The sequence below is a fragment of the Petromyzon marinus genome, chromosome 2 (genome assembly GCF_048934315.1).
Source record: "Petromyzon marinus isolate PM22_M1 ecotype Great Lakes invasive population chromosome 2, UKy_Petmar_22M1.pri1.0, whole genome shotgun sequence".
Classification (NCBI taxonomy): Eukaryota; Metazoa; Chordata; class Hyperoartia; order Petromyzontiformes; family Petromyzontidae; genus Petromyzon; species Petromyzon marinus.
In genome coordinates, this window is record NC_133668.1 from 17,613,480 (window position 1) to 17,628,435 (window position 14,956).

Below are 14,956 nucleotides of genomic sequence, written 5' to 3' on the forward strand. Positions count from 1 at the left end.
ATTGTGGAGGCACTATAAATAGTTGTTTTGCTATGATGCAAACAAGTGTTTAGAGTAGATCAGTACAATAAAATAATTGTGTAAAGGGAGTTCCAGCCCAGGTTAGTCTTGAACTTCGACCTTTATTACGTCTTTAGCATAGCACATAACACTTAAGGCAATTAACTCCATTCAAATACCACGAATCCATTCTATCCGCTCCTTTTATAACGCCCTCTGTCCTTTCTGGAACTTTCCCTTATTCCACCAATCACCTTGATTTCTCTCAACGGTCTTCTAACCAACCCCTCATTTGGATTTGGATTTTCGTAGGCTCTTTCTTATTACCCTGGTAACCAATCCGATTTTTAATGGTTCTCCATATTCAAATCAGATTGCGTGCCCTACATTGTCTCCCCCAGTGATACCTCACCAATGAGTCGAACATGGTGTTTGAACTCACAAGCTGTTAGTGTATATTGCTTCATAAATAGGATTCACCTCTCAGTGTCCCTTACAATGATATAATGATGAAGTGCTAACATAATTATTTGATTGGAACAGAAAATAAAATTCAAGCTGAAAATTAGATTTAACAACACACAAAGGTGTGCTTTACATGATCAAAATATCTCAATTCAAACCACCGACTCAAATAACTAAATATGTGGCCTTTTTTTTCATTGAGACTACCAACTCAAAGAGTTGAGAAAATGACCATTCCAACAGGCAGCAGTGAAACAAAGACAATCGTCGCTGCCGCCATATACCTCCCAGAGGCTTATAGCGGCAGCGAGCATTGACTGCTGCACTAATGAGACCTAATGAGTTTTAATGAGGTGTATTGCAGCATCAAACATTGATTACTGTCCTGATGAGTCCTAATTAGAATGACAATGGTGCCTTTGTTCTAATGTTGTCTGTGAGGATGGTCACATTTTTTCAACTCTAGGAGTTGATGGTATAAATTACAAAATGGACACACATTTAGTTCCTTTTTTGAGCTTGTGGTCTGGATAAGCCTGAGAGCTTTTGTTTCAAGATGATTGAATGAAATTACTTCATAAATTTCACATTTTATTTGACAGCAGCAGATATCTATGGTCACACACACGTGTCCTCATGTTATTCTTTCAATTATACATGTGTGTTACACATGTTGTGGAGTCAACGGCTTTGGCCATGTTGACTGATCGTGAAACATCACTGTCTGTTAGCATTATTAACAATTATTTATGCATGAGTATAATGTGTAATGGTTGTCTTCTCCAGCAGAGGGGGTATCATTGGTATTTTTTTTATGGGTATGGTGGCTCACATCGTTTTAATTAAAAACATGCAGTAATTTCAGGGTTGCACCCTTTCCTGCATACAAATTCCATGCAGTTTACAAATATGTCAATCAATGCAATTTAGTGGTTTGAGTTGCAACTATTTTCGCATCACTTGGGTCCATATTTTTATTATTGAATCTGTAACCTCCCCACATATTTAACACTCCTTTCTTCATTGAGGCGTTGGTTGGGTTTAACAGCACTATCATAGATGCTGGCCCCTCATTACTGTCAAACCCAGCCTATGACAGTGATGTGTGTTCATCATGAAACCATTTCTAGCTGGTTGTGTACAGACAATACTGCTTGTTACAAGCGAAAATGCATTTTTCCAGTGTTAGATATAATGTTAATGTGCTTGTGAAGTGTGAAAATTTCACGTACTTATGTTGAAGACCAACTTCGACAGCTTACAAACACATTCAAATTCACACCATAGCTAGCAAAATATTAACTACTTTTTAATGCACTGAATTATTTGCCTAATTTTAACAAGAAAGCCAGCTTGTTGGATTTCATATATCACCGCACCAGGCAGGCTAATTAAAGAAATAAAAATGTAAATGAAATTGAACAAAATGTATATATATAGTAGAAACATTTACCTACTATAGGATTTTGAAGATGTTATTTAATGTGCAATGTATAACAATGCAGTCAAACATGCCTCATTGTTATAATGTATACAATATGTAATTAAAGTATAATACATTTAAATCTTGATTTGAAGCTTTCGTGACTGCAGGAGTCCATACTCTTTGGTTCTTTCGGTAAAGTCACGTAGGTAGAAATAAAACAAAATAAATCACGACGTTTCGAATGCAACACAAGCGCCCGTCTTCAGGTGAAAATCGCAATAGCCGCGATGTCTGCTGGGAGCAGCACGATGTCTGCTGCCTTGTGAAGAGAAGCTTGTGGTCGCGGCATCTCTTCAGAAAGGTGAAAGAGTATGGTCTCCTGCAGTCACGAAAGCTTCAAATCAAGATTGAACTGCCTCTACGGGGAGGGTTTCCACTCGTCTGTTAGAGCTTTTAACAGACATGCGAGACAAGAAGGCTCACATGATCGAGTCTCTCACCTTTCTGAAGAGATGCCGCGACTACAAGCTTCTCTTCACAAAGCAGCAGACATCGTGCTGCTCCCAGCAGACATCGCGGCTATCGCGATTTTCACCTGAAGACGGGCGCTTGTGTTGCGTTCGAAACGTAGTGATTTATTTTGTTTTATATCTACCTACGTGACTTTACTGAAAGAACCAAAGAGTATAATACATTTACTTAAGTCAATATGTAAGTGGCTGTTGATGGTGGGTAGGGGGTGACAGGGGAGAGGGTGGTGGTCTGTACAACAACGCATGCACTGCACACACTCGTACATTTACAGTAATACATTTACTTCATATAGTAACACAGGGTTGTTGTTTTATTTGATTAGTTTTGCAGCAAGTTCGACTTTTTAGTTAGCCGGACAAGAACTGCCTGCTCCTCATCCGTCTTGGATTGTTTGGCAAATTCCAGATTTTGAAAGTGGCAAGAAACCAGAGTAGAAAAATAAATGTATAAATACCAGAGGATGACACATAAAGATCCGTAGATATAGGTCAGTGACCTACTTTGTACCTATAGCTACTGTCTACCTTACAGGCCAGCAGATTTGTATACAATAAAATATGCATGGTATATTTTTACCTTTCCTGTAGAGCGTTTGAATGCAGGTGTGACACCACACCCGAAATGACATCATATGCTTCATGAAGCATGTGAACTGTGTGTCCATTGTAAAATATACCTTATGCTGTGTTTGTTTCAAATATAGTCTTGACAAATGAGTAATCGTATTTCTTGCAGTTCTGCAACCCAGACTTCACCCAGCCCATTTCAGAGGTGGTGGACAATGTCATTCAGAACTGCCCCATTGATGTGCGGCGTCCACTGTACAAGGTGAGTGCTCCTGTCTGTCAGATGGGCTTTGCTCTTATTTGGTCAAAACATTCCACCAAATCTCAGGGCTTAAACTGCCAGAACTTATGCTTCAGACTCTTGCCTAGCAGAAAAAAGGGAAACATGCTTTTATGTGCCCTTTAAAAATATACACACATGTACGTGCATGCCGGTATATGTTGTCAAGTATAATTGTTTTTTTTAGGGCAGGTTGTATTTCCCTTAGGCCTGGTGTTAAATTATTAATTGTGGAATTAAAATGCTTTGGTTAATAAAGACTTCACATCATGTCAACTGCTTATGTTCTGAGAAGGGAGTTGTCTTTGCAGCCTATATTATTCCTCACGCATTATTTGTCTGGTTCGACATACGAAAGCACCACTTATTGACAGCTGATAATTAAATATCTGGCCTGAATATTTGACCAGCATTTTGCAGAGCCAGCTCACAAACGACTGTGCACTCCCACAGGTGGCCTTTTTACATTTACTGTACAAAAATCTGGCCAATTGACCAAATTTTTGCATACATCTCCATTTGCATGCTGCAGCCAGTGGTGGAAATCTCACATTCAAATCCTGATCAAAAGTTGACTGAACCTATAATTACTCAGAATGAGCACCGCTCTGCGAGATGTAAAACAAACCCGTAGTCATTTTTTGTAGAGACTGGCCCTTCCTTGCCTTGGAAATATTAAATGTTCACGTTTTAAGCAGAGCCACCAACAGAGCTGAGCACTACTGAAGGCTAATTTTAGCACTGACATACAACTCGTGACTATACAAACAGTGCAAATCGTGTTTATTATAGTGAAACAGTGATTCCATAACTGTAAGCCTATCAATTACAGTGAAATCACCTGTTGAAAAAAAGCTGAACATTGTAAAGGCTGGTATCCTTGTTATTTTGTTTTATCAAGTTCTTTTAAACATCTGTGCAATATAATTTCTTCCAGTTTAAACATCTGTGCAATATAATTTCTTCCAGTATCTACGTTAGACAACTTAATAACAGCATATCAGCTTTTAACTTTTTTTCTATCAGCTTTTAACTTAAGCTTTTAACTGTCCAACAGTTGCAGCAACTGGCAGAAGAAAACAAGCCATGGTGAAGTGTGGTGGCATTTTATACTGTTGGCCCAGCTTTGACCTCTTTTATTGTTACAATACATTATGAATGTGTGCCAAGCACAAAGGGCAGCTAACTCTGGATTACATAATTAGACAAATAGCAGTCATTTGAGTTGCCACTGGATGACTGCTTCACTCCTCTCAATAGAAGCAAATCTATAAACTTCCCAAGGTGGGGGGGGGGGGTCCATAATAAAATTAACTTTTTTTCCCCCTCCTAAAACACAATATTGGGAAAAATTTAAATACACGTCAACAAAATACCAATTTTAAGGGTCACATTTAGGGAGCGATGCTTCCATCGGATCCGCCACCGACTTCCCCACCCCCCACACCCTTCCAATCTTGCGCTACGTTATTTCTCCACCAATAATTGCATTTGATCATCAGCTTTGACCAAACCAATTAGTTTGAAACAAGTATAATCATTGATGGAATATTCAGCGTATCCCTAATTTGTGCAAACTCAAAATGCACTTATTCTACCATGGTGGTCTTCATTTGGGAAGGGTGAGGCAAAGAATTTTGCAGACTGCATGCATGTTGGAAAGGCACACGGAGTGGATCGCCAATTTCACTTCACATTCACGTCGGTGGCTATGCCCTCCCCGCCCAGGTACAGAGCAGTGCGGTTTCACACTGGAATTGTGCCTTTTGAGTTGTGGCTACATTTCCAACACTTCTGTAGCCCCCACCCAAACTCTCGCTGAACCATTCCACCATGCAGAATGAAGGCACCAAAAAATTTGTAATTCCTAAACTTTCTGCACAGAGCAATTTTTCTATCAAAAAACGTGTGGAATGACCAATAAACACCACAAACCAGGCCTCAGACTTTTTATCAGAAACTTGTTTGGCAATACACTCTGCAATAATCAAGCTCCTATATCAGTATCAGCATTTATTTAAGGTACTTCATTAATTCCAAATAGATCTCATGTGAGACTTAGAATGTGTTAAGTTCCCCCATTTTTGGCATTGTATCGGATATTTTATGAGGACGGGTGGCTCCGTGGTAAGGGCACTCCACTTGCGACTAGAATGTGATCAGTTCAAATCCTGACCAGGGCTGGATGTAGCCTGTTATTTTGCTGCAGTAGTGTTTTGGAAATCAATAGTGGATTAACTGAATTTTCACCACTGACTCAGGACTGCTAACAGAGATGAGCACTACTTCCCATGCAATTAACCGCTTTGATTTTATTTTGGTTTTTGAGATAAAATCAGTCAAACATCAATGTAATAGGCTATTGGTATCATGACAATGCATTCACATTTTTCATTGTTATTCAAAACCAGCAAAGCATGAAACGTTTTCAAAATGCATTTTCCATGATTAATTAGCTTAATATAAAGACCGTTGAAAATAGGATTTTCTCCTTTTTCTGGCAACAAAACAGGTGTTAAGATGTTAAAACACCAAACTGAAACCTTTTACAAGGAATCATGTCTGCATCAACCAAAATGCTTGTGGTTAGAATGCAAACAAGGAGGTCCCATGATTAAGACCGTTATTTAATGGTACAGCAAGACATGTATACACATGTCAAGTCATTTTTTTTCACCATTGGATGTAGCTTTATTTTCCTCAGGAATTTCGAGGTTCTGCATATTTAGCTTTGGATACTATATGATAGAATGCAGCAGAGCTTACTTTTTTTTTACCTCACCACTACTGAGTACTGTGGAATGACATGTGGTGGAATAATTTTCTGAAGGTAAACATCTTCCTGCAGCATTGCAGAAATTATTAGATGTGGTGTTCAATGAAAACTGCCCATGAAATGGAAGTGAGCAACGTAAATGCTTGAGAGGTTACGCATGATACGCACGCGTATTCCTCAAGTGTTTCCATTGCTTGATATGAATGCTTCGGAGGGCTACGCAAGATGCATATGTCCGTCAGCGAGTGGCTGTTGTGGTTCCAACAAGCAACAATTTCCGATTGATATGTTTATGTAATTTTCTGAAATTGCCTAATTTTTGCCAATTGTTTCAATGTACGGGAAATGCAGTTGAAATTCAGGTGGGTGGTGAAGCGTAAACATTGATTCACACTTTGCGAAATTGCGCGCAATCACTTGCGGAAGTAGGTTTTCGGTGCAATAGAAAGAGCTGGCTGTTTCATCCGCTACATATACACACATTCGTACGGTTCATGTAACCTAAATACCTCTGCTTAAGGACCTCATGAAAATTGGTCGTTGAATTTTAACCTGCTTGGTCGTGACTACATTTTAATGTTGGATTTATTTCAACTTCTAAGTATGTTTTAATGCGTTGTAAAGAATATGTAAACTCACAGCCAACACCAGTGACGATTATCCAAACCAGTCCTGGGTCTCCCCCAGGTCGACTCGGCCTCAAATGAGTACCTGTGGCAGTGTGTAAACATTGCCACTGGGGAGACAAAGGCGTCCGGGCATGATGCTGGCCACCCATCCCCTTGTGTGCTGTGCCAGCCTTCATAGGTGCTGGCTTGCAACACTTGCCCCAACAGTCTGTTAAGGCTATACGGGGGACATCTGTGTGTGCATGCGTGCATTCATGTGTATCTGTACCCAGAATGTTGTGCTGTCTGGTGGCTCCACCATGTTCCGCGACTTTGGGCGTCGTCTCCAACGGGACCTCAAGCGCACTGTGGACAGCCGGCTGAAGTTCAGTGAAGAGCTAAGTGGAGGTCGGATAAAGGTGACTATACTGCCTCCAGCGGTACACAATCGTACCTCATTGTTCCAGTTGCAGCTCAGACATTGGGCAGATTAACCATACTGTGGTAGCTGTATGTCATAAATTCACAAAATTCCACAACCATGCACGTATTTTGCAAAACGAGCTGCGAAACCTCCTTTGGAGCATGTGTGTGTGGACCCAGGAGCCAGGCCTTGGACTATGCGTACTATTTTGGCTGCAGGTGCTACTTTGTGCTGAGTATCAGGTTGTGGGGCATGCACAGACCCACGTGCATCAAATGAGGCACACCTCAGAATTACGGAGTAAAGTATGTGGAATCCGGAGGTGGCTAAGAATCCGTGGTCCTGGCTAAGTGCTCTGATTAAGCAAACTCTAACAATGTTTTGTTTTGTTTTTCCAGTGGATACTTTTCACACTTATTTGGCAGGGGTCTGTGTCCCCATTATAATAACCACTGTTGGCTTCTCACGATTGGTAGCTATTATTTTAATCCTGTAGGGAAGATGATATGAACTCAAAACGTGCCAATTGTGGGTTGTGTACTCTACATCGTTGTTACTCAGTTGGGTGTAATGATCACTTATGTTGAATAAGAATGTTGTCTTTTCTCTTGCAGCCTAAACCCATCGATGTGCAAGTGATTACCCATCACATGCAACGCTATGCAGTGTGGTTTGGGGGCTCCATGTTGGCTTCCACAGTAAGTATCCTTTCCAAAATGCCCCAAACTAGATGGCAGCGACATGAATTAATAACCACGTGCACATTTTTGGGTGAGCTTTCAGGAGTGTTTCATGTTACATATTAGTGAATACGATAAACATTACAGTTATAATTGCTGAAGCTGTTGGAGACAATATTGAACTAATACCACATTTTCAGTAGTTTTATTTCATCATTTCCATAAGCCTCAGTGATGAGACAAGAATCATCCAGCCTACATGTCAATGTGGAATTATTGTCAGTGGAAGCTATTCTTAATCCTATAATTGAAATCAGTTTACTTGAAAAGCACAAAGTGAAGCATTATATTGACAAAATATGGATAGACCATGTTGAAATGTTTAATTTAACTGCCATATCACATTGGCTGCAGATCACCAGCAAAAATGTATCCATTTAAGAGATCAAAACTACAAATCCATAGGGGGAGACTGGCCAGTTCCCTGCTTTACTGTCAGCTATTTGCCACCACCTAGTACTGCAGGTTGGTGTGCTTCTTGCACAAAATGTTACAGATCCTACAATTTCACCAGCCCAATGTCTTATCATTGCTGGTTTTAGGTTTTCCTCTTGCTGACTAGAATTAAATAACTGAAGCACATCTGGTGCTTAGTTGAACAATCACGAATAATGACCTATAATTTATAGGTTGGCATTAACATTTAATTCATTCTGTAGATTTTCACTTTTCCTTAGCCAGAAAAGATAAATGTTTTTTTATCTTAATCCTTGGGAACATTACAAAATATCAATGTATTGAACATATCAATTAGCTATGTAGTATACATAATCGTGAATTTTCAAGCATGTTACAGTCAGATAAAATATGCCACATCCATTCGTTTTTATAAAGCATCCCTACCTCTGCTGGTCACGGCAGAAGCAGTAGCCTCCTACAACGGACACAAAAGCTGTCTTTGTGCGTATTTATGGCTGAATTAGCAATTTTATATTTTCTGTGCTCCTGCAAGGCACACTTGATTGCAGAGTGACAGGTATATTGTTGGAGGAAAATTGTGTTGCTTATTTTAGATATTACGAGGCCATGTCAAATGTTATTATAGTATAGTCTTGCTAAAATGCTACTTAAGCAGTATAGTCTTGTACAAAAAGGTCCAGACGCATTGGCAAGTTGTTATCCAGGCTAACTATAATTTTGTTGAATCATGTGTGAAAGAATCTGTTTTTGATATGTATATGCTATATGTAATGGGGTCATGTTACCCATGCAGCAACAAGAGGTGCTGCAATTCAATGCAATGCAATGTTTAAAAAAAAAGTATAAAATCGTGACCTTTAGTCGTAACAATTTATCAATGGGAAGTGGGGGGCAAAAAGATGATTCGTGCAGCTTCCTTAGAACCACTACAGTGCGGACACCATCAAGCAAAGTATTGGTTTTACATTTTAGTTCACACATTGCAGAGATTTGTGAAGCCTTGTATTGTTGTTGATAATGAGGAACAGGCTTTTTAAAATTATAGCATACCTGAATCCGCACAGTTTTACCCCTATTTCATTTGCACATCCGAGTCGTGCCGAGGCCAGGCAATCATGGGTCAGAAGGCGCAGGCTGTTTTTATACTGCAGATATTTATGTTAACTTATATCGCACCGTACGTAGCCAACTGCGCCAATCAGAGGTGTGGGGGAAGGGACAAAAAATCAAACACGAAAAGCATTGATTTGAAGCTTTCGTAACTGCAGGAATCCATACGCTTGGCCTTGCAACAGTGGTTCACTGCACAACCTAGCCCTTAATCTGAAAAAGTCAGTGGCCATCATGTTAGGTACCAAGCAACGTCTCAACTCATCAGCACCTCCAACACACATACACATCTTTGGTCACAGCATCAGGTTCACCGATCACCTCAGCTACCTCGGTGTCATCCTAGATTCAACTTTATCCTTCGACCGTGAAACCAATCACATCATCAGTTCATGTAACTTTCGTCTGAAGGCTCTCAGCCACCTACGTCCTCTCATCTCCACTGAAATTGCCAACAGTGGCATGTTGCATAGTTGGATCTCGCCTTGACTATTGCAACTCCGTCCTAGTCCGGACCTCCACTAGCAACCTAAAAAAAAACTTCAAAGACTACAAAACAACCTAGCACGCGTCGCCATTGGCCACACTCATCCTCGACTCGACTCACTTGCCTGTCTCTGTGCCCTCAACTGGCTACCCATCGCCAGCAGGGTCATATACAAGATTGCCTGCCTCTGCCACCATGCCTTCACATCTGCCTGCCCGCCGTACTTTTCTTCATTACTGACGACTTGCAGCGCAGCACACGGCAGATGCCTGCACAGCGCGACTCACGACCTCCTCTTGATACCAAGATCCAGGATGGTCATGTCTATGCGCCGCTTCTCGGTGGCAGCCCCAACAGTCTGGAACGCTATCCCTCTGCACATTTGCAGCATCACCTCAATCGCCTCCTTCAAAAGACACTTAAAAACTCTCCTCTATAACCATGCTTTCGAGCGACTCTGAGCTTGGCTCTGCGCCTCTGAGTTGCGGCCGTTACTTCCGCAAATTTGTGCGCGTTATAAATTGCATTATTATTAAATTCACGTAGGTAGAAAAAATAATAGATCATGACGTTTCGGTCGCAACACAAGCGATTGTCTTCAGACCGTCTGAGGACCGTCTGAAGACCGTCTGAGGACCGTCTGAGGACGGACGCTGGTGTTGCCACTGAAACGTTGTGATCTATTATTTTTTCTACCTACGTGACTTTACCAAAAGAACCAAAGAGAAGAAAAGCATTTCCTAAGAAATTCGTTTTCAATGTAGACGTAACACAATGTGTGTTATCGAGACGCACATATATGATGCAGTATACAATAACACACACGGCTACAAACACTCTTTCACAATTGTTCAGCACCCCAAGACTGTTTTCTCTCTTCAACTCGCTAAAACCCGTTGAACACCATTTTGTAAATTTTCATGTGTGATGACGTCACATTGAACACGTAATTAGACTTACCCCTGGCCCTGGCTGGCCCCTCGCCAGATTCGGATGCCTTATGAGGCCAGGGTATCAAAGTTTGGTTCTCGCTCGGCACTGCAAATAGCCAGTGGAAAACCACCTGTACCGTGAGGGTTCCATGTTGGCGCACCTTAGATGTACCATTGAAAAGGGGGTATTTGTCATTGAACATGTTACTCAACACATTCGTCAATAACATTGCCTGAAAGAGACAATTATTGGTGTTATTGTACAAATGGGAGTTGTTTTTGTGCTTGTGCAGCACTGCCAATGCATTATCACTAATGAAAAAAACTCAACATGTTACAGGTCTGCCGAATGCTGTATGCACTGCTGTTTCTTTTGAAAAAACTTGCAATGTCAAAATGAATTAAACCAAAATTCGCTCATAATATGAGCTTTGTTTCAGACCCAACTTTGAGTAGGTTGGACAATTTTCTAACACCATGCTTTGTCACCCCATTGACCCCCAGCCTGAGTTCTTCCAGGTTTGCCATACCAAGAAGGATTACGAGGAATATGGCCCCAGCATCTGCCGTCACAACCCAGTGTTCGGCGTGATGTCCTAACACTTGCACATTATTTTTGAGTTCTGCCAAACAGGATGTTTCCAAGCCTTCCCAGCCCTTTCTCCTTCAGTGTGGAGAGCTCAGACACAACACACTGAAAACACATACCACCTACGAAATACCTTTCCGCTCGGTTTGATTTTTCTTTTATTTTGTGACAAATGTTATTTGTATGCAAATGCTTGCCTTGCATTACTCAAGTATTTCAGTGCAGATGTCATGGGCTGCCCCTTGATCATCAGATGGTTCTTTGCTGTCTGGGATATTATGAAAAGCCTTAAGTACCAACATATTTTATCTAAAAGGTGGCTGTCACAAATTGTGACTTTAGTGGTGGGCAATAATCTGCATAGCACATTACCGAAGTGTCAGCTTTGCTCTGAATTTGCCAAAACACTGAATATTTTTTTCCCATTCTGCCTCATTTAAACGGTTCATAAATGTGTTGCCAGTCTTTTTTAAAACGCCAATTTCAAAATAATGTTTTGAGGATTGCTTAAAAACAAAAAGAAGTGCTTCATTGAAATTGCCACAAAGGTTACCACTATTTGTGTGGGCTTTTGAGATGGATTGGGCAACAGGATTTGAATACAAAAAATAGATGTCTGCTATCCTCTGAATCATTGGCTTCCTCAAGAGAATCAGGACCCGCTTCTCAGCTTTGCTTGAAAGAAAACGTGTTATGTACTCTCCGTGATTGATGCTCTGCAAAAATGTTTGTTGGTTATCGGTTGTGATTGATAATGGTAAAGCAAACTTTTTATTACACTGTGTCTTGGCAAATGCACACAGAGTGGTTTATCAGGACAGGCTGGCCAGTGGTTGATTGTGAAACAATCGGCCTGCCATTACTTTTTCTACTTGTACATCATGCATTATATAGGGTTCCAAGGTGGGTAATTTAGTTTTTTCTGAAGATTTTTTTCCAATAAAAATATTAATTGGCGCCATTTTGACACAAATGTAATTGGCGCCATTTTGACACAATTTAATTGCCGCCATTTTGAGACAAATTTGCAGTAATGAATGACTAAACATGTATATAAGTACATTTAAGAAAAATTAAACAATTAACCTTGTCACTGAAAATATACTTTTTAATCAAAATCAAGTTGGCATTGTAATTTGGGACTGCAGAAAACATTTTGTTGTGTTTGTAAGATAAGATTTCCTCCAAAGATCCAAGTTTTGATGTTAAATTGATTGTGGACTGACCAAACAATATACCTTTTTTGTAATGACTTTAAACTGGGTTTTGGCAAAAAAAGTGCAGTATTGAGGTAGTCTGCTTAAATACCTATCATTGGATTGATATTTTTGAAAATGCATTCATCGAATGTGATGTCACATGGGTGTGCGATAATTCAACATCCTCTTCCGAAAATATGATGCATTCCCTTGGTTTAAGCAAAACATGCCAATATCTATCCTTAGCCCTGAGAGTGGCTGTATTTGTGACAATTCTATTTTTAAATGACAGCGTGGACCAAACACTCTTCTATATCAACTGTAATTGGTGACACTTTCAGCTGAATGCCAGCAAAGGTGTTTTAAGTGACTAGAAATATAAACATGTAGAGTTTGTCACTGGATACTCGGAAATGAATACCATACAATGACTTTGCATGTTGTTGGATCTGCAGTATCGCCTTTTGTTATTTTTCACGTGATCTAAATACTGATTGTATGAAAGGTACAGCATTCCAATAAAAGGCACTTCTTTGCAGCTGAATGATTTTTGAATGTTATATACTAAAACATGTGGTAGCAGTTGTAACGATAATTTTCAGCTCAATATCAACCCATTGCTGGACAAATGCCTCCCTATGCCGTGCTGGTCATGTTTTTTTTATATCATACTTCACTGTGCTGGCTGATGTTGGTTGATGTGAATACTCTACTGCAAATAGCCACCCTACTTTTCTGATGTATCCAAAAGGAGGCTTTTCAAAGTACATCACCACGAGACTCAGAACCCTGGCCGCAATAGGAAATTGGAAGACGGTACCAAAAAGTTAACTGCTGTCCAATCTGCAGAGTTTAAATGGTCTCTCAATTGTCACATTTCTCAAGCTATGCCGTTTTCCTCCAACACCCAAAAAGTTATAAAATGTATTTGCCTAGTAGCTTACTGAAAATTGTTACGACGCATTTGAGACAGCTGGAGGACTGTTACATGCGGTACTTAGTCTGAGAACATAGAGGTCATATCATATACTAGATAACCAGCTCATGGTGGTGCACATCATACATTGTTAAGCTGTTTGGAGCGTGACCATATACTGACTTTTGACGTCGGCATTGGCTCTTGGGCCAACAGAAGAATGCGTTGCTATGGTAGAGCCATCATCTCGGCATAATTTCTCATAGTGGACATACAGCTCCATGTTGCACAGCATGTCTGCATGCTGCTGTGGTGAGTCAAGCTGCAGACCATCAACACATTCAGAGCCATCAAATACTCAGGCAAAGGGTATTTAGGATGGCAACATCTCCAGACTATCTTTGTGGTCCCACGAGCATATACATGCACAAAATGTACTTGTGCCGAGTGATTTTTGTTTAATGGACAATTGAACATTATGGCGGGACCCCAGGGTCCCGAATAAACGGAAGTCAAAATCGTAATTATATTTTATTTTTGGCGACTCCGTCCTACCGCACACATAAACGCCGCGACCCACCTGGCGCGGATCATTCTGTTATGTCGTCCAAGCGCAGCGAGGACGAATGCGCAGAAGAGCTGAACAAGAGAATGCACTCAATGCTCGGGTATGGGCAGGATCATAAGTCTTATCCAAAGCTGCTCAAACTGCCTACACGACTTAAGTACTTTATTTGTCATAACAGTATGCATAATACAGTGAAACTGCTCTCTTATCTTCATTATTACTTGTGACCTACCAATGTCTGCAGCCACGATCAATCGATGGCAAAATACTTCTCTTGTCCGTATGCATCTGTGCAAATAGTTTTTTTTTGCGGTTAAGCCATAGTCCCCACATACCGCCCATATCAATGCAGATAGGAGCGGCGACCCACTATGTAGAGTAAAATTGGTATAAACGCTTGTTGCAATATGAACCGTGCATTGAAAACGCGTACTATTTTATCTACAATTTACAAAGTGTATTCACAAATCCATACTGAGAAACAATGATTGACAGAGGGGTGTAAATCATTTTTTCGATAGTGTATTTAAATAGAGGTACTGCAGGTAAGTAGTTTTCAGTTTTAAAGGCATATTTTAACAAGACAACACTTGCCACCATTCTTCAAACTAATTGGTGAAAAAGAGCAAAGTTTTTGTTTACATTATAAAATAATGTTTATGCGAGAGCCGGGGGCTTATGGGACCCCGGGGTACCGCCATAAGGTAAAATTAGAGCCGTACAATAAAGATGATTAAAATATTGGGCCCTGGCATTATGGATGGTTCTTACCCATAACATTAAGCAACCCAGTAACACTCGTTTCATAGGACACCCTGCTGGTCAAATTTAATAAGTGAAAACTGGCCCCACGTTTTTACTTTGGAATAAAGTAATACTCCGATTTACGTATCCCCCTTTAACGTCGTTTCTCAAA

The 14,956-nt window shown here is 40.4% G+C and overlaps 1 protein-coding gene across 1 annotated transcript in view; it reads left to right on the plus strand.

Moving 5' to 3' along the window:
- LOC116945702 (actin-related protein 3-like) overlaps positions 1–13,094 on the plus strand; it is a 34,314-nt gene extending 21,220 nt beyond the window's left edge. Inside the window, exons 9-12 of the mRNA XM_032960226.1 lie at positions 3,161–3,253; positions 6,949–7,074; positions 7,694–7,777; positions 11,273–13,094. Of these exons, the coding sequence (XP_032816117.1) occupies positions 3,161–3,253; positions 6,949–7,074; positions 7,694–7,777; positions 11,273–11,368 (399 nt within the window). The 3' untranslated portion in view covers positions 11,369–13,094. The remainder of the gene's footprint in view (positions 1–3,160; positions 3,254–6,948; positions 7,075–7,693; positions 7,778–11,272) is intronic.
- Positions 13,095–14,956: the final 1,862 nt, after the last annotated feature.